This window comes from Chlamydotis macqueenii, chromosome 1, assembly GCF_036417535.1.
Source record: "Chlamydotis macqueenii isolate bChlMac1 chromosome 1, bChlMac1.mat, whole genome shotgun sequence".
Classification (NCBI taxonomy): domain Eukaryota; kingdom Metazoa; phylum Chordata; class Aves; order Otidiformes; family Otididae; genus Chlamydotis; species Chlamydotis macqueenii.
In genome coordinates, this window is record NC_141556.1 from 108,257,569 (window position 1) to 108,283,534 (window position 25,966).

Sequence of the window (25,966 nt, forward strand, 5' to 3'; positions counted from 1 at the left end):
AATGTAATCAATAAAAAAAAAAGCTAGGATATAAAACAAAAAAAGAAAAGAACATAAAAAATATAAAACTTTGGAGAAGTTACAGAAAACAACATAAAAAGGAAATTTAAGAGACCATCTGATTCATTTCTATGTCTGAACATCTGTGCTGCCCATTGAAAGTTTCTAGTTTGAAATTTACTCTCAAGTCTCTATGCTTCTTTAAAGTGATTTAAGAAACAGGTATTTGGAGGCAAGGTGATGAAAGAAAGGAGGCTCAGAGATGTGTAAAGGGGAAGCTAGGCGTGATCAGAGCAAGGCTGGACAAAAAAAAATACAAAATGAAAACAAGCAGAACAACAGCAGTTTTTTTAAAAAAAGTTTTTTTTAATGAAATACAAAAAACCCACCCCTCCATACCCATGCATAAAAGCAGACAAAAATGTCTTTTCCTGTGTCTCTACTAATGACTCCCTTAGCAGTGTCCTAGTTCAGCCCCAATCGGGACCAGACTACGCAGTCTCTCTCTCGCTCCCCCACCCTCCGAGAGAATAGGAGGAGATAATATAAGAAAAAACGGCTCGAGGTTTGAGATAAGGACGGGGAGAAATCCTTAAAGTTACCGTTACGGGCAAAACAGACTCGACTTGGGGAAAAACACTCATTTATTTCTAAAACTAGCAGGATAACGAGACAGAGAATGAGATAACCTCACCCCACCCCTCCCTCTTCCCAAGCTTAACATTATCTCTACCACCTTCCCCCCCGATCAGCACAGGGGGAAGAGGGAGTGGGGGTTATGGTCAGTTCATCACACGTTGTTTTACGCCGATGCTTCATGGTTGGGGGAAGAACTCCTCACATTCCTCCCCTGCTCCGTTGTGGGGTCCCACCCATATGCCACAGTCCTTCATGAAGCTGCTCTGGTGTGGGTCATCTCTTCCACAGAGTGCAGTCCCTACAGAACGGCTGCCCCAGCGGGCCCTCCACAGGCCACAGCCACCTTCAGGAATCCACCTGCCCCGGTGTGGGATCCTTCAAGGACCGCAGGTGGATCTCTGCTCCTCCGTGGACCCCCATGGGCTGCAGGGGGACAACCTGCTCCACCACGGTCGTCACCACAGGCTGCAGGGGAATCTTGGCCAGGAGCCGCATTACTCCTCCCCCTCCTTCTTCACTGACCTTGGCGTCTGCAGCTGTTCCTCTCACAAGAAAAAGTTCTTCACAACAGGCTGGCAGAGGCCTCTCAGAATCTCTTCACATCATCCACCTCATCTCCTCTCCACTTCTTGCAGCCTGGCTGGGCCGAGTCGGGCCCAGTCGGCTGCCTGGCGAGAGGCCAGAGGGTGAGGCCTGCAAGGCCCACGAGGCCTGCACCTCCCCCTCTGCGCCTCTGCCCCCGTTCAGCTTCTTCACATCTTCTCTTTTCTTTTTTTTTTTCCTGTTTTCCCCTTCTTATATACGTTATCGCAGAGGCGTTATCACGGGACATTCTGCTACCAATCGGCTCGGCCTTGGCCAGCAGTGGGTCCGCCCTAGGCCCAGCCAAGGCCACTGAACAAAGGGGAGCAACTTGTAGCAGTTTCCTACAGAAGCTACCACCTTAGGTCCCCCTCACTAAACAAAACCACAACAAGCAGAAAGGAACAAAGAGGTACACAATAAAATGATAAAGCTGAGAAAGAACATCACTTGAGAAAACCTATGCTAATGTAATTACCATTTCTATAGAATAAAAAATTTTCTTTTAAAAATGTGTCCACAGTTCTGTATTTTTTGGTGTGTCCAAGCACTTGCTTGTCTAGATGAGTAAAAGCACAATGACTGGTTCAGAGTTTTGCTCATACTGACCGGCATGCTAGAGCTGCCTCTTGCACCGAAAAAGACAAAGTTATAACTTGCTTTCCTTTCCTTAGGACACTATCTTCCATCTTCCTTCTAACCCAGCTGTTGACTTTCAATGAAACCTACAATTCATAGGTTTTGGACATCCTACTCTGACATTCAGATGAAACTGGTCAATAGGTTTAACAAAATACTGCTGTCAAGAGCAGGGACAGCAGGGGCATAGGAAAGAAAGGAAAAGGATAACATGCATAGGACTCATTTACCTGAGAAACTAGGGCTAAATACATAAAACAACCTTAAAAAAGAAAAATATACATATCTGTTCTTCAATCAGTACCATCAGGAAAGGCAATCTGTCATTGGAAAACCTTTTTTCTGAACTGGAGCAGGAAATCTTTATGCAGGGCTTATTCCTGCGCACATTCCAATAGGTGAAAAGCTGTCATCAATCTCAACCTGAGCAGCAGCTGTAATTCCAAGAGGCCCAAACAGAAACAGAATGAAAATGCATTTATTTCATCTGTAACTTATTCTCTTCAAAATAGACTTTAGAATTGCTTCATATGTGAAACATCACTGCCCTGTCCATAGGTTTAATAGAAAAAAATCTGAATGGCTGCAATAATATTAATCTATGATGAGCATAAAGATAATTGATTTAAATAGCAAAGTTACATGTGTGCCCAGAAATCCTATTGTTCCAGTTCTCAGAGACTGAAATATAATGAGAAAATGTGAATTCATTTATCCAATGAACACAGCAAAACTGCTGGTATTAGATCTGCAGATCACATGTACAGTATATTAAATTCACTTAGTAGACAGATAATTATGTTTCTATGTAAAGGCCATTACAAATAATAAATAATTAAATATATGTATGACTTGACAAATAATGTGCCAGGATTATGCAGATAATTCATATTTAATTCAGTAGTTGCTTCACTGCTAACAAATAATAACGAATAGATCATTGCATGTTCTCCACCATAATACATTTACTTTATTCAAATTTCCCAAATACATAGATATCTGAACTTTTCAATTAATTTTACCCTAAGGCACTCAAAGCAAGTAATGCATATTACCAAATAGACTCTTGAAAATAAATGTAGCTTATCTCATTTCCTTTCTCATTGCAGTCTTTATCCTGAGGAAGAATCAAAATGTCACTGCTGTAAGAGAAATTAAGTTAGTAGAAGCTCTCTCCTCATGTACCCCTCTCTGGGCAATGGATTGGTTTGAAGGTCAGTTCAATGTTCTCCATCAGTACAAAATCATATCTGCATAGCTGGACCCTATAAAAGTAGAAAAAGAAAAAAAAATGTGCACAACAGAAAAAGCTAACATTAATAGAAAAATATTTCAGTATTTCAATTATTAAACCTCCAGTATTTACCACCTCTCACAGACAGTACTCAGGACAAGAAGAAATGCCTTCTTGTCTAAATTTACATCCTATTTTATGCATCACTAGAGTAGTTTTGCCAGACTGGGAACAACAAGCAGGACATCAGCTGGATGGTGCAAAGTGGCACAAATAAGAAGTGTATCACATTAGTCTGATATATGAAGATGGAATACTTCATCCATTAAAGCTATTAATCTGCATTCAAATTAATTCTCTAGAACAATGGTCCAAGAACAGAACAATTCCTGTCAACAGGGGCCTGAATAATTTATTTTGAGTTCTCTAGGTATGAAAGTTTCTCTGCTTCCATTCCAGAAAGGAAAGTAGAAAATGACATCATAATATCTTCTAACTCTTTCAGTTACAAGGACAACATGCATAAGAAACTTTCACGCAAGAGAGTAATTTGTCATCTAAATACCTAGAAAACTCAGAAATGCATAATACTACATGAACACCTACAGAGGTCACAAAGGCAGCCACACACACACACAAAAAAATGTTGCTTTTTGAGGTCAACGGAGATGCTCTGACTTCTAGGGCAGAGGCACAGCTCTGCCCTTCATGTCGTACTGTAGATAGACGGTGAGACCTGGTTTGAACAAGGAAATAACTAGCATACCCTCTGATGGCACCTCTAAGGGCATACAAACTATGATACTTATTTTATTTAAAATTATGTCCTAATATTGCTCTGAACTCACAGATGTGACTATACAACACAATCTACCTCAGGCTGGGATGTAGCATAGCATAGAGTGAAACAGGTAAAGGCCAAAGCCTGACACTTCTGTTGTTACTTGTTAGTGTGAGATTTCCAAGCAGGCAAGGTTCCACCTGTCTGTATGTGAAAGAACTGTCAGATTTCTGTGTAAGAATTTGAGACCTGTTAAGGACCCACAAAACTAAGATAGTAGATTTTATTACTAAGGTGTTCAAGACATTCTAGTATTCTGTATAATGCAAAACATAGAATTTTATCCAATCCTTCATCCACAATTTGTTTTTATTTGAATTTAATGGTTTATGATTATATTATCTTTGTAGAGAGGGAGAAAAAGATGTAAGAGCACAGAAATTGCCAGCATTTTAAATGTCCTTATAAAAGACCGTGAAAGAATTCACAGGACAGATTTCCAACTAGAACAATGTAAGGTTATATGCATCCATTTCCTGAGCTGGCCTTGAATATCTCACATAACAATACAATGTTGTGTTTCAGAACATTTGCAACAATATTTGCAAACACAGCAGCACGATCTGTTAGCATAGACAGTTCTCCAACAGTAGTCATCACCTGGGAAGGACTTTATCTAACCACAGGGGACACAATACTTAGATAAACTATAATACTAGAAATAAAAACATATTGTTTCCAACATATCGTATCTCATTTGAAGTGCAATACATCTAAGCTTGTGACTATTGAATACCAGGAATGCCTTATGGGAGAGTAGCCTTGAGCAAGGAATAGGTTCTGCAGTTCACCGACAAGGAGGAAACACAAATAATTTTTTTTTGTTAGGTGAGGCTTTCATAATCCCTCACTGTGTGGCTTCTCTGCTGTCTACTAAAAAGCAAGGGTTTGTCACACTATCTTGTTCAGTATATGTATTAATAAGTTAATCTTTTGTATTACTTCTGCCCTTTTTTGGTTAAAAAACCAAAGGCAGCTGGGCTAAGTATCTCTGAGATATTCATCTTCCCCATCAATTGAGTTTGAATTCATAGGTTCAAAAGCTTTTTTGGAGAACTGACTCCTGAACACACACACAAGTTAGGAAAGCTTTCTGGTTTTATTAGTGAGTAGGAATGATTTCTCTCAGAGACTAGAATAAGAGTCTGAAAATTATATGTACCTTTTAGCACTCCCACATGCACACATCCTCTGTGTGAATAATGGACCAGCCCAGTTTACAACTGCTAGTGATATTCCCCAAATTCCCACTGTCTGCTATTAACCCAGATCTGGAGAGACTGAGACTCCTCTTGTCTTTTATCCCTGCACCTGTCCCCTGTTTTTTACCTACTACTTTTTTATATGAATAATTTAAATACGTTTAATGTAGTTTCTAGTTGATTATCCTGTATTAAAGTAATTGTTGTAATTATATGTAACTAAATAAGGTAAATATAGGTAGTTAGAATTACAATGAGCAACTATGTAATTATACCAACAAATAGTGTTGTAACACCTGCATTTAAATGACCTTCACATGCTTATTTAATACACTATTTTCCAATGCTATCTAAAAGTATCTAATGTGCCTATATGACTGCCATCTGATGAGGCTCTGTACAAAGGAATTTAGCGGATCCTATATTAAAACAACTCAAGTGCATCTTACTCTAAAACTAACAAGAGTCAGAGTAACTGAAATAAAAACTCAAAACCAATAAGGGTTGCTCACTGAAAATCTTCCTTATTGGCTAGATCATTATCTGAAAATGTTTGAATGCTGATAGGCTTGCATGAAATGTATCTTCTGCTTTACCACTATTTGGTTGAGAAAAAAAAATTGCACTATGATTTAGAGTTTTGACTATCTCTCATCACCAAATAAGTTAATAAAGTTTAATGTATATACATTTGGGTGTACTATTTTGATTACTGAGTCTTCTGTTTCTTTCTAAGTCTCTCCCACCCATCTCCTCTTCTTCATATTTATTGCCCAGTAAATATGAACTAATACATTAATTTAACAAGGTTTCATTAATTTTTACAAAGCATCATACCCAATTCCTACTAGACTATTAGCATATAGCAAATCAGCAAGCCTTAAATGTTATTTCTCAAGTTAAGAAAATATACTGACTTAAGACTTACTCATATTGTAATGTTATTCCCACTCATTACTTATGTGATAATGATTATTAGGTTTTATTTTAAATTCTAACTTTGTTGTATCTGTCATTCATATGAAGCAAATAAATGTAATAAGTCTAAAATAAAGTACTCCTGCTACTCCTGGATATTTTGATATTTCTTACCTTTTCCATATAATATGTTATTTTCACAAGATGCAAATATAAACTTTAATTGCGAGTGCTATTTTACAAGTAACTCTGGAAATTTAAAAAATTAACATATGGTAATACTGCTGAAGTATTTAAATACAGAAATAATTAATAAAAGCTTAGTAATGACACTTAATTATAAAAAAAATGCAGAGGATTTCATTAGAAGCGTAGGCAAGCATAGACTGAGTTTTGGTCTTAGAAGGTCTTTACCTTCAGCAACAAGAACAAAAATCTGTTCCAGTCACACAAGTAGCGTAAGTGCTCGATTTCATATCTGAGTGTGAAAAGCTGTGTATGGACACATGATTAAAATCAGAAAAGTGCTTAGTAAAATTTATCTTCTGGAAGAGAACTTAACCATGCAGGTGTAAGTCAGGCCGGTCTACATAAGTGGTCCCTGAAAACCCACTGTGACCAGACAGCAGCAGCAGCCTGCTGTAACAAGCAGCATGTGTGACATCTACATGTACAAGGGTGTTGTGCACTAAATGTTAATGTACAGAGCAGCTCTTCCACAGATAAATTTGATCCTAGGTAAGATGAGAAGGATGTTCATGCATTCAGGAATATGTGATTTAAAAAAAAAATCAATAGAAGGAAATATACATTTCTGAAGAAACATCCTGTGCTGTTTAGTTGACACGCAGCTTGTATACGTGACAAACACTTACCTTTCTGGATTATTAAGAGATTTCAGTCTCATCTGGAGAATCCTAAGCTTGTGTTTTGGTCCTATTAAAGTCTTTGTAGAAAAGGTCAAGGAAATTTTTGATATTTTGTCAAGATCTTGGTAAAATCCAGTTAGTATTTTGACTCTTTTGTATTGCTGAAATGTTGAAGCTTCACTGAAGAAAAATATTATTTCTAGTCAGAGTTTTGTTAGCTGAGTAATATTCATTATTTCTAAGCATTATTGTTAAGATCAGAAATCTTGTAAGAAGTATTGACTTTGAGTGTTTAGAACAAGGACACCCAGAACTGGATTCAAACCAGTACCATGCAAGGACCCAGACTACTTCATAAACGGAGAGAAGATCACTTCTGTGTGAGAAGCATTGCCTCTGGCACTGAGCCATATCCTGGAAAAGGAGCCATGGCCAAGTCTTAATAACCTCATGATGCTTTTTTGACTTACAAGTTAACAAGTTAAAAGGTTTAGGAAACTCAGAAAATCAGTCCTATAAAGTGATATAAAAATTGTAGAGACAAAGCACAACATACCTGTTCATCTCTGATTCTACTGTGTTTCCAGCATAATCTGTTATTTTAACTTTAATGAAACCTCTCCTAATGCTTTTATTCCAGGTAGTAATATCCAGTAAGTAGTTATACACTGCAAAAATAAATGGGAAACAGTAAGATTCAAAGAATGACCTCAACAGGATACAGTTGTTATTATCACCCTGTTGAAAGTATTCACTGGTTGATGGTAGAAATAGTGAGTCTACTTCTAAGTTACCAACTCAAAGTAGACTATGAAGCCTATTGTCAAAAATTAACTTCTACCAAATGGCTACTTGGAGTTCTGTGTAATTAGTGTATCACTTCCTTCGGTTCTTACATGAAAAGGATTTGCATCAGAAAGCTACCATCAGAGCTAGCATGAAGAATTTGACCTGCTTAAGGGAAAAAAATGCAAAATCAAGGCCTAACTAGCACCTTCAGGTTTTGTCAAGCTCTGCAAAGGGGATATTTGAGCTATTAGTGTAGCAACGCTATCATGTTACCCACAAAAGTGGTATGTTCAGAAAACAGCTGAGGTACATTGGCAGGGAGAGGGGAGGAATAGCACTGGCACAAACTTTATGTATAGGCAAAGTGGGCAGTTAGCTAGGTGAGTAGATTAATCAGGAGGTAAAAGCTGCAGAGAGACATTATTCCCATGCCTTGCTTGCCCAGCCTGAGCAGGTGCAGCAGTACAGGTCCTCCAAGCACTCTTCCCTCAGAGAAGTCAACCTGCCAAAACCTCTGTGTGGATACTAGAAAAACATCATGGGGAAGACTGAGGGAGAGGAGAGGGGTCTGATTGCTTTCCCACGCTGGCTACCTGGGCTGGCACCCTCCACGCACTGGCATGGAGTGGAGCTGCTCCGCTGTGCCCTCAGAAACCCTGACCTGGCTTTCTACAGCACTTCTGTACCTATCACCAATATTGTAACCATGCTATGGCTACCCAGAGGAAACACAACATTACTACTCCCAAAGTAAGGAAGCCAATCCAAACTCTTTTTTTTGGCATGTTGCTTTTTAACAGTCTCTCCTAAAAGACCAAGCCTCACCTCATAGGAAAAACTTTCTCAGGTTTCTCAGTTTCACTTAGTTTTAAGACCTCTTGTTTATTTCTATTTCCTTATGTTTTCAACTATCTAAGAATTAAAATAAGGCTTTAGTTAATAAATATCTTCTGTTTCAGACTGGTTTATTAGACTAATTTTTCTACTTGACTTCGCATATTTTCCCTTCAATTTATGCTGTCATTACAATGTTTCTTATTCCTCTCCATTTGCCTCCTCCTGTGTTTGGTAATATTTCTCTTTTTGCTCTTCTACTACCCCTGTCCCAGAATACTATACATAATCTTTTCCTTCTGCAATGTACTCTTTCCATCATCATGATTCTGCCTGTTTGGTTTTTTTTATTAATACCCAGATTTTAATCTGTGTGAGAGTGAAAGCCAAGCCATATTTTTCTGACAGAAGAATGAATGAGGAGACAGACCTAGCAGCCTGTGCAGCCTTGAGAGCATGGAAGAGCAAAGCCCAAGCAGACAGAAGCAGAGAACAACGGTGGCAGGTTTAGATTGAGCTGAAAGACCACTGGGAATAGCAGTTACTGTATGTAAAATCTACATCTTCGTTAACCTCTCCTTGGCGCTTTGGAAGAAACAGTGATGTAAGTAAGCATGACTACCACTATAAAAAAAGACATTCAGTCCCTGGTCACAAAACTTGCCAAGATGATGAAAAAAGCTAATAGGGAAACTTGATTTCACTTGAAATTCCCTGCAAGCTTATCCCCATACCCCAAATCAAAGTATCTTAAACATAACCAATTAGAAGAATGTGCTAGCATTTGCTTATGGTGGTAAAGTGTCCTGGTTCCGGCTAGGATAGAGTTAATTTTCACCTGAGCTGGGAGAGGAACTGGAGCTGGTAGCCCCTGTGGCTAGAGGATACAGCTGGGATAGTTTACTAATGAGCTAACAGCCCAAATTAGTTTACCCAAATTGGCCCAAGGGCTGTTCCATCCCATGCTCAGTATATAAGTGAGGAAGGTGGTGAGGGGAGTCTCCTGCTAATGTGGAGGGAGCTGGGTATTCAGAATCTACTGTGAGGTATTGTATTGTAAATTATGTGTTTATTTATTTTCTGGGTTTTTTTGTTTGTTTGTTTTCATATCTGTTTTCTTGTGTTGTTCTTTTTTTTTTTTTAATCTCAACCCAGAAGTTTTGCCTTCTTTTCTTTACCAATTCTCCTCCATGTCCCAGTGGAGCGTTGGGGGAGTGAGTGAGAAGCTGCATAGCTTGGCCCTGAGTGGGGCTAAACTACAACATAAAGTCTGTTAATAAAAACAGAAACTGGATGAGAATCTAAACTAGACCTCTACATGAATAGGTAGATATCTAAACTGTTGCAGCTAAAGCCCATGCCATGAGAATTCACTCCTATAGAGTATAACTCTGAAACAGTTGGCTAAGTTTTTCCTCCACTGTTTTACTCCCAGGGAGACATTGGGGTGCTCTTCTCCTGGGATTGAACATAGAGGGGTGTTTTTTTGGTTTCTTTTTCTTTTTTTGTTCCCCACCCAGAGTAGTCTTGCTTCTCATTTCTGCTTTCTGAAAATGGCAGCAACGATCCCATCTAAGGAGGTTCTCTCAGTCCAGGTTTTTCCCCATCACTTGATTCTCATTTTCTGACTTCCTTCTTCCTCTTGGCAATCCATCCCATTACTTTTAAAGTCACACTTTTTTCTCAGTTCACATCTTGCTTACTCTTCTGCCACAATCATTCTTCTTTCTCCAGTCTGTGAACTGACACTTAGTTCATGGTTTATTACACCATATTACAAGACAGCTAAAAATAACTTTCTACTTTTAACACACTTTCCCTCCAGATCAGCTAACTAATAACAGCCATAACACTTCATAAAGAGTTTGTGATGTATGTATTTGGTTACTCACTGCAGAATGGGTCTTGGTCTGAGGTATCAAAATAAGCTTTCACTGGTGAACTATTCATGATTAACAGTTTTTTCCATCTATCAGCATAATAACCTGAAATTGAAAGTTTAAATATTTCATTTCAGACACTTAGCAAAATCATGATACTACATAATTACACAAAAGAAATTCACCCAAAGTGGCAGATCTGGCTTTAATTTTCTTAAATATTCTCTGAGAAAGTAAATTGACTTGGAAAATGCAGGGATCTCCTGAGTAGAATAGAACATAGTATGCAAATATTTAATTCTTCTAATATAAGTATCACTAAAATTATCAAAATGTAATAGTTGGAATCTACCCAATCTAGAGTACTAACTCCAAAAAATAGTGCTTATAAACTCCTGCAGGTGTAATAAAAACAAATCCAAAAAAGTAGCCAAGATATTTGCAGAGAACAGTTACAGCATAGTTTCACATTAGGTAAAATTTCTTCCTTTTTTTTTTTATTTTTTATTCATGCAAGTAAATATTTTTAAACATTCTATAATTGTGGATATCATTTAACAAAATGTTGGATACTTTTTAAAGCTCCTAAGCTCTTGGATATAACATAGAAAGCATTTTTGCTGTATGCAATTGTATGCTTATTGTCTTTGGGACTTGATAACAGTCCTTGGTTCTAAAGCAGATGATCCTATTCTCTCCTTGATTTCTTTACCTAAACTGGACAACAAGAGCTGGTTCCAAGCTGTAGAGGTGCCATCGCAAGGCAGTGAGCAGGAAAGCTTGCAGTAGAAAGATGCTGTTTCTCCTCCCAGTTCCCAAATTCAGCTGCCTGCCGCATCCTTATAGGTTGTACAGTTATTTAAAAAAAAAAAGTAGCAGCTGACTGGTCAACTATTTCTCTTCCTCTAGCTCAGACATTCTCTGTAAGTGCATCAGGCATGGCTAACAATCATGCTGAAGAAGTCCTGGAGTCTTTTTGCTCTACTATAAGGTCCCATTATGGCTGGGTTTTATTATAAAATAGTACATAGATCTGTCTGTCTATGCTTTTTCTTCAGACCTGATCTAACTAATGTATGTAGGGTGTATATCCTAAAGAAGACAAGGTATGCACTGAAAGTTAATTTCTATTTAAATATTTTTAAAATGTCAGTCTTAAGAAAACCTTGACAACTAGGAAATGCTTACACTATTGCAACTGTTTTCAAGCTGTCCCCACATCCTCTCTAAAATTAGTAAAACCTAAAAAAAACTAAAAACCTCTACAAATAAGAGCTTGCTTCCAAAAGAAGAGCCAGAGAAACCATGAAGTTGTATAAACATTATTACTTTTAAATAAAACTCACAGGTACTCTAGAGATAATACACTATGTGCACCTAAAGTGACCGAGTAGAAGCAGTTTTTCTGTAGAGAGGAAATACACTGTGAATCCATTTCAGACTGGGAAGCATAATAATCAAAGATTAGGAATGTTCACCTCTATCTAATAGAGATAACTACAAAGCAGACAAAGCCATAAATGTTAAACTACTGTAAACAATTTGCAGCTCTGCACATGATCAATCTCTACAGATCCCTTAACATGATACTACAGATCCCTGGAGTAGCCCCAGGAAGACCTAGACTGGATTTCGCAGAAAATCTCACCCAACCCAGAGGAGATACCATAACACTTACCCAGTACTGGACAAGACATGGGCTGGAAAGCTTCACAATCAATACATTTTCCTCTCTTGTAATCCAAGTAAGAGTCACAAGGATATGTTATTATGTTGCACCTTCTTTTCAAAGATGATAAGAAGAGGAAGACAGATCTTTGATGGTCACACTTAAAATACTGAAGTCCTTCAGGAAAGAAAAAACAAAAGACACAATGATTAGGTAATAGATTTTCTTTGTGAAAGAAAAGTTGTTATAAAAGTAATCCCATTTACATGAGTCATTCTTAGTTAGCTACACATTTATTCTCTGGTTAGTTTACCACCAAGTATAAAGAATGGATGCAAACATACAAGAAGAAGAAATTGAAGACTGTTTTAAATATTACAGGTACAGATAAAAGTCTACAGAGTTTTATATGCAGGAAATAGTCTACTATATCTGATCAAATTTAGAGAATTTGTGTTATAAAGCATGAGTCTGACTCTTGTTGTATCCAGTGGAGAACATTTTGGCAGAAAAAATACCATGAGGAATACTTCAGAGATTCCTCTCTAGTTTCTTGGAGTAATAAATTCCTTACTCTCCTAGCAAAACAAACTGTGAGAATTTTTATAGATGAAGATGATCCTGAGTCTTAAGGGATTCTCCCATGCTCACAAACACATAAGTGGAAGTCCTATGCTTTTGTAGCAGCATTGTGCAGATTAGTAATAGAAACTTAGATATAAACATATCCAAAAAGAGTAAACAAAAACAATAGGCAACAACTTTGCCTAAGATTTGCAGAGGCTGAAATAAGCAAAATTCTCCATCAAAAGATCACGTTGTTAAACTGTTTTAATCGACTGAGACTTGATGTAAGGAAGAAAATTTACAATGATGGTGGTAGAACACTGGAACAGGTTGCCTAGAGAGGTGGTGGATGCCCCATCCTTGGAAACATTGAAGGCCAGATGGGATGGGGCTCTGAGCAATCTGATATGGTTGGAGATGTCCCTGCTTCTCACAGGGGGGTTGGACTAGATAACCTTTGAAGGTCCACTTCCAATCCTAACTATGAGTCTAATCCTAGAGCCTAAAAGACCTGTCCAAATCAGAGTTCATTGTTGCCAACCAGGAGGAACCTAAGATCCCATGAAGACTTGAAAGCCTTGCCTTTCATGTCATATGCAAGTGATTCTGTCCAAACCACCTGGACACAAACATCTTCCCCCATGCCTTGCCATATATAAACACACAAAAATAATGATCATTATATGCAGATTGTATGTATAATATAATAATATAATTCCATCATACCAATAATAACAGCATGGTAGAATATGTATGATTATAGGAAGATCTTTAGTTTTAAAAAAAAAAATGTCAAATGTCTTTGTTACTTCTCATTTGCTGAGTGGGGACAGAAAAGACAGAACACAATGCCCTCAGCTCCTATAGTACCAAATATGTGCAGTGTCCATTTAATTCAGTTTAACCTTTTTTTATTTGATCTCAAACTCTTATTTATTAAACATGTTTTTATTTACCACTGAATACTGTTTGTGGACAACCAGGCTGATCCATTCCTCCATTTGGATAGAAATCAATGGTTCCTAAAGGTTTCTTGAAACCTAGTGCTAAAGTAAAAACATAATGAATCAAAAAACCATAAACAGAATTATGCAGTCAATTATTTATCATTACATTCATTTACAAAGTAACATGGAGGTCTTTAAGAACATTTTTGCAATTATACTGTTGTTTTGTTCTGGAAATGGAAGTCATGTTCTGAGTTAAAATCCGTGGGTTTTTTTTATTTTTAGGAAAATTATACACATGTAAAACACCATACACAAAGTTATACAAATTCGTGTAAGATTCTTACTGCCACAAAAGAAAATAGAGAAGCAAGTATTCAGTGCTATAGCTGAGACATTATTTGCACAAAGAAATCTATGAAATTCATGTTCTCTCCAGCAACCCAAATTCTTTCCCAATATAATTTTCATTACAGTAAGAATTTCCATTTTTTTACTCAACCCTGGATTCTGAGCTATAAGCAGTATACCGAAGTAGAACAATCTTTATCTGTCCTATAAAAGACTATGAGTAAGATTTAGCTCAAGCTGGTCTACTTCCCTTTTTACCACACATTATCTTTATTCACATAATTGGAACATTACAAAAAGTGGTATTTTACAGCTTCATATATAAATTTATATAGTAAAATGCTTTAATTTTAGTATTATTAAAGTAATTGATATGAAACTACACAAACAGTTGGTAGGTTTGTGTGGTGTGGTAGGTTTGAAAGGTTTACTTATGGTTTTGAGAAAAAAAATTAAGCTAGATTATAGCACAGATGAAGCAGACTACAATGTTCTTCATTTCAGCTTTACAGTAATGTGATTTAGAATTTTAAGCAGTGGATTTGTAGTCTACTAACATGGTACAGCTGAGACTGGCTGGCCCAGAAGAGACTAATTCAGTGATAATCATGTGCTTACAACTTCTATGTTCATACACACTAGCACAGCAAAAGAATGTTAATGCTAAACTATTTTGGAAATAGCAGTATCATAAACTAATGCAATAGGCACACTTTATTCAATGTGCAGACTTGTTTTCATATTCAGAAGGAATATACTATAACAAACAAGACATAAACAATAGCAGTGCAATGACTAATTTTGTTTGACATTAAATGGACTAATGATTAGATGGTTATCTACATATGCCTTCAGTTAGCTGTTGGACATAAAAGTTATTTCAACATTTTCAGGTTCAGTCATGAAACTTTAGTCACTCAGTAACATGGCTACTCATGTCAGAACTGAACAACACAGCCCATCATTGCTTAAGTCATTAGCAAAGTTGAGTTTCAATTTCTTGACAAACAGGCATAATAACATACAATATGATTTCAAAAGTATAAACGTTGTTGGAAAGCAGCAGCACAGGAATCCAACTGATACACAAAATATACTTATGCAGCACTACTTGGACATTAGTGAAACAGCTTATCCCTTCTCTTTTGCTTTCCTGCCTTTCCTCAAGCTGAAATAGGACAGTTAATGCTATGTCATTACCATCAGTATCTGAATGGATTACATCAACGAATTGTGCATCAGTATGATCCAGTCTCCTCTCTGGTGGTTCTCGAGTGAACGTAGGGCCCGCTGGATCAAGACCTAAATGAAGACAATACTAGCATTACAAATCCTGGGGTCTGTTTCTACTAGTATATACAAGAAAAACATTTGGGTGTTATTCATCAATGACTCTTCATTTTCCTGGGAAAATGTTAAAAATAAAAAGCACAATTCTTCTCAAGTTTTGATTTTTTAAGTTGCTAAGCAAAGGAAGGGTTCCTACCTCAAGATCAGCCCATATCTTTGAATTTGTCTCTCTCTCTAATTAGTTGTGCTCATCTCCCAGTTCTCCAGATGAATTATAAGACAAGAGCATTAGAGATCATATCAGGAGAATTAATTTTGTCCTTTTCCCCATACCTGTTATGTACTTCATAAAATTAAAACACACAATGTAACTACTCTCACCACCAGAACACAAGATGAGGACATCTTGGATGGAGACAATTTTAAACATGCCTCAATCATTTTATCAATTGGTGTTGAAATGACTTATAGAAAAACAATTGTTATATACGACTAAGGGAAATATTAGTTTTCAACCACATTTTCACCTGAAGGAGGTTTGGAAATGCTATATTCAAACAAAAACTCAACTATAACAGAAGACATTCCAGGTGAAATCCACAAAAAGCACTTTATATCAAGGAGGGGGGGATTGGGTGGCAGAGTATTTTAAGCATAAACACTGTGTATTCCCATTCATTTTAGGGGCCAGCAATTATGTGTGCAGCCCTGAAACATGATAATTTTCAAGATGGTAATTTCTGTCCTTCACAGGGAAGTGAAATTTTTAGCTGAAGTTTGCTCTGCTTCTATTTTATTGAGAAAAAAAAAAGCACAGGCAAAGAGGGGAAATGAAGAAGCAGCAAAGATGGAAAATACAACTGTCAAAGCAAAACATATTCCTACACTTAATTAACTTCTAGTTGCATTCTCACTGATTGAGAGACAGGGACATACTATGACTTAGCTTATCCAAATTTGTGTTATGATTTCACTGGTAGATATTCTTTAAGAACTAGTCTAGGGAGATTCTCTCTCAGGATCAATAGCCAAGACCCAAACTACTGGAGGGGATCATGGAATGCCAGGAATTCACATTCATAGTACTTCAAGTAACAAAGGTTATTGTTTTAGTCCACTAATTAGTTTTACATTTCAGAAGCCCCCAAACAGTGAAGAAGAAAATATATTTTTCTTTTCTTTTTTTTTTTTTTAATCTCATTTTTGCAACATCAGTTTGGGCCACCAGCTCCACTTGTTTGAAAGAAAGAGTATCAAAACAGTCACTTAAGAGGTTATGAGCCTTGTGTGTTTGGAGTGCTCAATCTTTCCCTTTATTCATCCATATCTGCAATTATAAGAAGGTGACTGAAACACTTCATGTAATTCAGTTTACCTGCAAGTATCTGAGCTCAGAAATGACATGGATCTTCTAGCTCCCAATTAATGTAAAAAGGATACAGACCTGCTAGCCTAGCACTGCAATCAAGACTGTCCCCAACCAGTGATGTCACCGAATTCTAGGGAATTGTGTAAAGTGAAAATGAGTATTCTTAACCAAAGGAATATAGCTGGAGCCTATTACGCTCTTAGAAAATGCCCTGACTTTCAGATTACTATACTAAAAGGGGAGGAGTCTCTAATTCCCTTTCTTAAGGCTGGCTATTAGCTACTTTTACATTTTGGAAAAAAAAATTACTTAAGTACTCTGAAGACACTGTTTGGAACTATTAATCTCAAGGAGAGGTTTCTTTCAGCCTGAAAACAGCTAGTTTCTTAAATCTGAAACACTATCAGGATCCAACGGTCCCTTCTCGCCTTCGCACCTTTTCTGATAGCTTAGTGAGCTTCTTTCTCAACATGCTAGCCCCAGTAAGCTTTACTCTTTCACCACAAGAAATATCTGGAGCCTGTGCACCCAAATTAGTGGATTCTGCTCCAGGAACTAGCATCTAAAAGTTAATCCTAAACTTTCTGCGACTGTGGTCCTGAAAGATGTGCCCACATGAGTGTACTCTGATTTTCACTGTATGCACCATTCCCACAGATGACAATGCTGATGATGCAAAAAATATGAGGTAAGATTTGCAGTATTCATACACATGTTCCACACCTGATCTAAGCTCCTTGTAGCAGATGGCTCAACATACTAAAGCCTACACCATGTTCAGATACCTCAAAATGAAACTAAATCCTTATGCCCGATTCATCTGGTCCAAGAGCTTTTAAACTTCCCTTCAGAGGGACCTGACTTGCTCCATCAACTAGACTGAAAGTCAGGTAGCATGTCATTTCACTTAAGTGGCATTTGTATGTAGCACTCAATTTTCATTTGAGAGACTAGAAGTAAACCAGTTGGAAAATTTCCGCTGCAACTTATGTCCTGAAGGCAGACTTTCACAATTTTCCGAACTTCTATCATGGATACATTTTTCCCCTTGTATGTTACTAATTAATCAGTTCTTATTTGTTGATATTTCAGTGCTGGCATCTATGTGATTCGCAGCTATGACAACAATACAAGGTACATTAGAATACACATATTGGGATTAAAAGTCTTACCTGTAATTCTGCCAATTTTGCCATTATACTTCTGGCCAACAAAACCAGCTATATGAGCCCCAAGACTAACACCAATCATATATATAGTGTCAAGAGAAGCTCCATCTACCTAGAAAGGGGACAAAAGAAAACCCAAAGCCACAATCATACACATGGTTAACTCAACAGACATCAGTAAGTAGACTGATATAGTTTTCACTTTTTGTCAGTACTCTCTAACTTGAAAAACAAATGGAAATTACAAAGTTCTATTCAGTTTGCCATTCTATACTAGTTAAACAGTGTAGTAATTATGAAAATATTTGACTAGAAAAATGTAAAAAGGAAGCTTGAGTCACATTTCTTCCAAACTGTCACACAAGTTAGAAGGGGAGCAGGAGAGGGAAGAGGAAGTCATTCACCAGATACAAGAAAGAGGAACCAAAACTATGAACTAGGAAAAAAAAAGAAATCTCCTGCCTTATCCTTCCAATAAAATATACTGAAAACATAGTACCATTAGCAAACACTTATGCCACAGAACTGATGAATAATAGAGCCAAATGCACACTTGCAGAAAGCCTTAAGATGCCTATTCTACAAAGGAGGCAGTACTTTAAAAAACCTACTGAAGAACTCTAAAACAGTATCAGCAGACCTGGTAGAATCTCTGCAAAGTGACGGGATGATACATGGAATCTGACATATTAATGCATCTCAAAATGAATTAACAAAGGCCTCAACAGCTTGCAAGTCTGAGATTGAGCTGTTGGACACAACATACCCCACCACTATTACTTTAATGACTCTTGCAACAAGATTGGCCCAAGTGTGTCTTGCAGTGTAGCTTTGCCAGGCAGATGTGTAACCAGCAGTTAACCAAAAATCTGCATCAAGAAATTTGCAAAATACACTTTTTAACCCACTCTGGATTGGACTGTTCTTACAGTCCTGTTTTATTTTCCTATTACATATCACTAAATTTACTGTCATAATTACAAACTTATCACTATATCTAGTTACAGTGGGCAGATTCTGATAGGCTCTCTCTTCTTTCACCTGATCCTTTATCAAAATGTTGGGTTTTTTACTCAAATTTCACACGAATATTTTCTTACTACATAGCATTCAAAATTCCTGAGAATGGCTCGGAAAAGAAGTGCTGAGAACAGAAGAAAAATCAACTGATAAATCTAGCAATGGCATAAATGAGATTACAACATTTTTGTTCATTTGATTAAGCAATAAATCTAAAGACCACTTAAGACTACTTGCATCAATAATTGTTTCAATTGTTTCACCTCTAGAACCAGGAAGTTTATATAATTTTGGAACAAATATTTATATCTCTGTCAGTGATTTCTTCTTCATTTAAATTCTTTAATTATGGTAGTTTAATAGTAAAAAGAGTAGTGGAATGTGTTTGTAAAATTTTAATGCTGTATACTATTTTAACATCTCTCATTTCACCTCCTGGTGTATTCACTCTTTCCAAAGGACCTAAAACTTCCAGCTGGGTAAAGAAATCAGATGCACTCTTAGACATACTTCATTGAAACGGAAATAAGAACTCAGGTGGAGTTAAATGTATGCAGCAATAACTGAACACAAACTTCACAAACACTTTAGTAAAGAAATATCATTTGATACTGTTCACTGGGCTTCTATTTAGACTAATTTTAAATACCTATTCCCACCTTAGTTCTATTTAGTCAGAACAGATGCAACTCTCTGCCTTACCAGCATCTGGTCAACATAGTTCTTCAGTATTTCTGCAACTTTTCTGCAGTTTTCAACAGCTGTTATATAATTCACAGTTGTAGCACCACGATTCCAATCAACTATAATGAGATTCATATCTTCTGAAGACAGTAAAAGCTCCTTCATGTCACCTAGCCATGCTGGTGGAGATCCTGTTGGTCTGAAGCCATGAATAACAAAGACAATTTTCTTGGAGGTATTAAGGTACTCAGACGCAGTAACATTATGTTCAATGAGTCTCTCAGAACAACTTGGGTTTTCTCTTGTGTATAGCAGTAGCTGGACTCGGAGTTCTGTTCCAGACAAAGCATTGCCTATATTAAGATCTGTAAATTCGGGACATTCTTTCTCCTCATCTGAAAAAGATGAAAATTTTAGACAGTCATTTGATGAGTTAGACCACCTGAAACACCACCTCTTCACTTTTCTTTCCACTTCACTAAAAGTGAAGAATTTCCATTTTCTTCATTCCAGACCCTAGGAATAAGGTGCCAGAACGTGCACTGAATAACAAGGAGTCGCAGTTTAACTGATGACTCTGCAGATACCACTACGCTCCTCTGAACCCTTCAAATACAAAATTAACCTTTCTAATTGTTCCTGAACAATGTATTTTCTTCAGAACAAGTACAAATTAGTAGTCAGCATTGATAAGATCCTTTGTTTAACCATCAAATTAAGGTCCTCACATTTTTAGTGTCTCTTGTTTAAACAGGAAGACCTTTGTGGTTGTTTCTTCCTCTTTTGGCCAAGGTGTCAAAGCTGCCAGTCCTTAGGCCTCACTGTTTGATCTAGCAATAAGAAACAGTTGCCTGACAGTACGGGGATGATCCAGAACCCTTCCCTAGTTTTGGATCACCATAAGAACATCACTACCGAGAAAAAAAGAAAGAAGAAACAAAGGATTCTGTTCTGAGTTTGAAAAAATAAGAATTTGTAAGGTCAATACGCATAATGGCACAAGAAAATCTCTGGTATTTAGCATTTCTGTACTCAGACAATTATGGTATACAAGGTTAAGCTGTAAATCAGTCAGGATCAACAAGAAGATGGCAATTTTCAAAAGAGTTTAAAAAGACTTAATTTTCCCCCTGTGTGCTTATTGAAATCGAAAGTTAATGCTTTAAAAAGTATCCTTTGGCTGCTGAGGGTACATTGTGTGGATAAGCCACTTCAGCATTCTGGGCACACCACCATGCCTGTCACCGTTCTTCTGTATGGCCTTTTCCTATTTCGTTACGGTGTTAGCTGGTGTATGGCCAAAGAAATTTGGGCTAAGCTCTTGACTCCTAGTGGGGTACGTTATTTCACATAAGGCTCTTGTTTGATATTTGATGGCAACTTTCTCTATTTTCCTGTTATTAACAACTTTGTAAAACAAGAGTCAACCAACTTCCAGGAAGCAAAAGTAGGAAGAAGAATAGTGTCTACTCAGTTCCTTAAAAAATAATTTTAAAAGTAACCTGAATTTCTCAGAATTTCTGAGTTATGGGAGAGGCAGTTCTAGCTCTTCTCCTTTTCCCAGCAAGTGGCTAGCAGGCAGAACCGAATACACCACATTTGCACATCTGAGACAGACATTGTCTTTACTGATTTATAAAGCTGCAAAGGGCAAGTGCAGGGGGTTACAAGGTATCTGAAAAATGTATTTGATACTATAGTGAAAATCTAAACAAAGCTAAACAATGTGAAGTACAGCCCTTAATATGGTAAAGACAAATTCACTTAGGGAACTAGACCAATCACCTCTAGACCAAATCATAGAGCTACAATGACTAGACCAGTGACCTCTGGACTGGACAGCACAAAAAATAATGGGTATTTCCAAAGCAGAGCAGGGTCGAAGTTACAGAGTGCTAGAAATGCCCTGAAACTTCCTGTCTCGAATAATCCAAGCAAAGGTTTCATGACTACCATCACCTTATGACAATAGCTACAATTATTACGTCTGGGAAAAGTTAGAGTTACCTGTATTTCAAAATAAATTTTATTGCTCTCCTCATTTAGACACTGAATAATTTAAGTAACTTTTACTAAGATTAGCAGGAAGAATATTAACTAACTACTGATACAGGAAGGCATCTCCATTTCATTGCTAAGACTGATCCAAGAAGTTCTGAAATCAGGAGCTGTTCAGCTGCAGTTGTGTTGATTTTAATTAAAATAATATTCAAGAGCCTGGTAAAATTTCATACATATGACATGATACTGAGATTATAATAGAATGTGTAACATTTAATCTCTAGTTTTCATATAATGATATAAGACAATAAAACTAGAATAGAAATTATATTACACAAATGTCATATACAAAGCTAAACGATAATAAACAGCCACTTGGTTGTGTTTTTGCTATTCAGATTCAAAGCTACAACATGAAACTCTTTCATTTTTGCCTAATATTGTTCTTAAATCCAAGTTTAATCACTGATCCTTATCGTTCACTCCTACATATCTAACATATAAAAGATTCAAGCTAAGATATTGTTGAAGTGTTCCTCCCTATCCATTTAAGTGTTTTGATTTCTTAGCATTTGATTGGTAGAAATAAGAATTAATTCTTCTAAAGCCAGTGGAATGACAGTGACATAAAAGGGAGACACAGTCTGGTCCATGGAAGTGAGAAATCTACCACACGGAAATTATTTTAACTGACGAAAGGCTGGCAAACGTCAAAGGGAGGCAACTCGTTTACTTATGGCTATGAAAGGACAACAGTTATTATTTGAAAACTAAACAGAGAAAAAAGGAAAGTATGATGTCTTTACTATGGAATTAGATAAGTACTATAAATAGATTTATAGATTTAATACTTCGAATTGTTTAGCGAGAAGTCATTGAGGGGGGTTTCTCAAACTCCTATTTCTGTTTGATTACTGGAAGGAATACCCAGCTGCCCTGTGTACACGCTTGTGGGAGTACTCACATGCACTTTTCTGTACAGTCAGAACATAGAGGTAAGTGCTGGACAGTCACATATGCAGTTTAACTCAGTTAATATACAATTTTAACTTTCCTGTGTACATTTATAAGCGTTTTAAGTATTTTCTGTGGTTGAAAAGGGGAAAATCTTAAGTGCACACTGACTTTCTTGTGAGTAATTTTTTTCTGTTTAAAGCACAACACATAACTGGAAAATCTGTCAACCTATCAAATCAGCAATAAACAATAAACTTCCGTTAACGTGTTAAAACTATTTCACAATTACCTCTTTACTTTGTACAAAGTGCACATACCTGAGCATGTCTCTGTGCAAAGTACAGCCAGAGATAAAGTATCAGGTTTGTTCTATTTACTTTAAAATGAAAACTTACGTCTCCGTTTCAAAGTGATCAAATTCTCTTTACTAATCGTCTGCTCCACTAGGAACAATTCACAAGATTTAATCTTTTCGCCAATTTAAATGAGGAAATATTTATTTTTCTGTGCTTGAATAAAGCCAAAAGACTACATCGCAAAGAATAAGCTAATGGTTCTTACCTGATTTCACGCAGTATATCAAACAGATGAAGAAACACAATTTCAGCATGTGGGATTGGAGGAAAGCAGTATGTAAGATCCACAGACAAGTGGCAAATCTAGTGTTTCCTTATGATATGCTAGATTTCCAACTTAACTGAATGCCACTAATGAAGTAAGTGACATGTAGAGTAGGAAGCAGAAAGCAAAGCTGTATTCAAGCTTCTGCAATTCAAGACTCCTCCTATTGAATGACTTCAGTAGGTAGGGTGGTTTCTGGTCTTTAAGGGTTGGGACTGGTTTTTACGCTATTTCCCTCTCTCTTTGGCTATCAGCAGATTTACATGTAACCAATGAATGTTATATATCACTGACAACTCTGTTAAAACGCATGGCATTTAGGAAGCAGAGTAACTGGAGGTACATCCCATTAGCCACCCACCATTTGTCTTTTTTTAAGTATGTCACTCATACTTAAATACATACAGCAATTAGAGGTGCTGAGATGGGCAAGAGAAACTTAGAACAAAAAGTCATTCTGGTAGCAGAAAGATTTTTATGCAAGAAGTTGAAAATAATTCCAAGAACCATATCTTCATAGATTATTTTTGCACAAAATTATCTTCTGAGCTTTTTCCAAGGAGTCATTCTCTAATCTAAATCCAGAGGAGGTCTGTGAAAGTGCTTCGATGGGAAAGAGATGGAGCTTAGAGCCCCACAAATTTCACCCAGACAGTAACTCCCTGGGTGTTTTGGGTATGTAACTTAACTTCATTCCCTCTGTGTTCCCACCTACAAAACAGATGAAGAAACATTTATTTTTGTGAAGCTCATTTATTTACAAACCAATTCGCTCAGTAAATACACGGGGGAAAACATCAGTTTCTTGGAGTTCACAGTGAGGCAAAGAGGCAGACAAACTCTGCATTATTCAAGGGAGATGTTTGGATGCTCAGTTTGCCTGTATCTGGCCCTCAATTATTTCCACTGCAGGAGAAAGAAAAACAAATCCTAACCACTCAAACATGAGAGAGATGCATGACAGAAATGTTTTATTGCATAGCATATCCTTCACAGTGCTTCTAAACATAAGGTCTAGGTCTCCTTCTTTTCCATCCACAACAGTTAAGGGGTGGGAGGGGGGGGATGAGTGCTTCATTGTTTACTTTTAAGTGATCAGTCTCTTCAGGCAGCTTCATGATTCTAAGCAGCTCAACAAAGCTGTGCTACACAAGCTCCTGCTGCAGACAGCCTTTAGGAAATCTCTTCAAAGTCTTTTCCCCTTGGAATGCAGCCATAAGGAGAAGATGCAGTATATCCGCTCAGACAAAAACTGACTCAGCTTAACCAGTGACCTTTTTTTTTTTTTTTTTGCTTCCAGTTATACAATTTGTCATCTTATTCTCTAAGTTCACTAAGGCAGCTCTTCTTACTCCTTTGTATTCCCTCTTCATTTCAAATCTTTTGACACTTTATCCACCTATTATTATAAAGGCACAGCCCTACTGACTTTACCTATTACTTAGAATAAATAGTGGTATAGTGTCAATTCGGCTCTTTCCCCTCTCTACTTTTTAATGTAGATTATTGTTACAACAAAAACTTAGTGCACCAAGGCGACTGCCAGTTAGGCAGTCTCAGTGTGCATCAGTGTACAGTATACATTCATATACAAGCTAAAGCATGGAGAACCCAATACCACTAAAAACAAACTGGTAACAGCCCTACTAAAATATCTGCTGCGCTCATCCAAGAGCCAATCACCTGGTCTTAGAAGAAAATCATTCATATGTACCTTTACATATACCTAATGTCACTAGCTGCGAATAAATAAACACTTGTTCACTTACACATGAATGGGGAAAAGAAAGATGTTTTTTCTTGAACTGCAACACAGTAAGACCAGCTCACATACAAGTAAAGCACTGTGCTACCCACATTGATATAATGTCCCATGAAACAGTTTTAAAGCCCTTTGAAATCAGTCTCAGGGAAGGACTCCTTTACTAAATCAACACCTGGAATGTCTTGTGGTATCAATCAGGATGTTGAACTACTGCTTGTTGGACTCACCTCTCTGTTGTATAACAAGGGGACTTTGTTCCACAACAGTGGCACTTATGACACTTGGAAATTCCTAAATCTTAATTACTGTTACTGTTTACACTGTAGTTTCTACTGACATCCCGCTGTCAGGTAAATCCTTCAAGGTAACTCTGAGTTTCAGGCACACTGTTACAAACAAATGTGAGACCCTCGAAGTTCAGGTACTGCCCATCCCGCTTTGCTGCATATTGTTATGTCCACTGTTTCTCTCACAAGGATACACCTCTTCTCACACTGAAATTCAGAGTCACCTGCTCCAAAAGAGCCTTATGGAAACCAGCAGAGGATGCCAGCGCTGTCTCTTTGGCACTCTGACTGTGTCCTGCAGTGCTCAGGACTGTGGGAGCTGTACTGGGCAAACCTTGGTGCTTTTAGGGCAGCCCACAGCCCACCAGCGATCAAAAACCCCTCAAGACTGGCCAGGTATTCAAGTTGAAAAAAATATATAAAAACTTAATTTTATTACAGTATAACATTACTATGATTTACAGGTAACAGCACGGCACTCTTACACTTCAGTTTACCCCCAAAAGTTTCTGATAAAATAACAGCTAAAACCATTACATCATGGTTTTCAAGATTAAGATCGAATCCTTATGCAAGCCTTGATATCCTGATCTGTGGTCACACGTAAATGTATTTCCCCTTCTAATCTTCTCTCTACCCACATGGATTTCGTAAGCGTGGGAAATCCCATTCTCGTATCAATTCTCATAACAATTCTCATTTCCCTTATGTGTCAGGCCACTTCTCCAGAAAAATTCCTCTCTAACCGCTCGCTTAAGAGCACCGCTCCCTTTCAGGTGGGACAAGATCACATGTGGCTTTCGCAATGCGGTATGTTTAACTATTAAAAAAAGCTCTCTGAA

The 25,966-nt window shown here is 37.3% G+C and overlaps 1 protein-coding gene across 1 annotated transcript; it reads right to left on the reverse strand.

Moving 5' to 3' along the window:
- Positions 1-3,022: 3,022 nt before the first annotated feature.
- Positions 3,023-23,142, reverse strand: LIPI (lipase I). Its single transcript, XM_010124672.2, has 10 exons — positions 23,013-23,142; positions 19,512-19,888; positions 17,793-17,901; positions 15,162-15,263; positions 13,620-13,709; positions 12,106-12,273; positions 10,440-10,532; positions 7,481-7,592; positions 6,931-7,104; positions 3,023-3,125 (listed from the first exon to the last, which is right to left on the reverse strand). The coding sequence occupies exons 1-10, from the start codon at positions 23,059-23,061 to the stop codon at positions 3,038-3,040; spliced, it is 1,362 nt and encodes a 453-aa protein (XP_010122974.1). The 5' UTR covers positions 23,062-23,142; the 3' UTR covers positions 3,023-3,037.
- Positions 23,143-25,966: the final 2,824 nt, after the last annotated feature.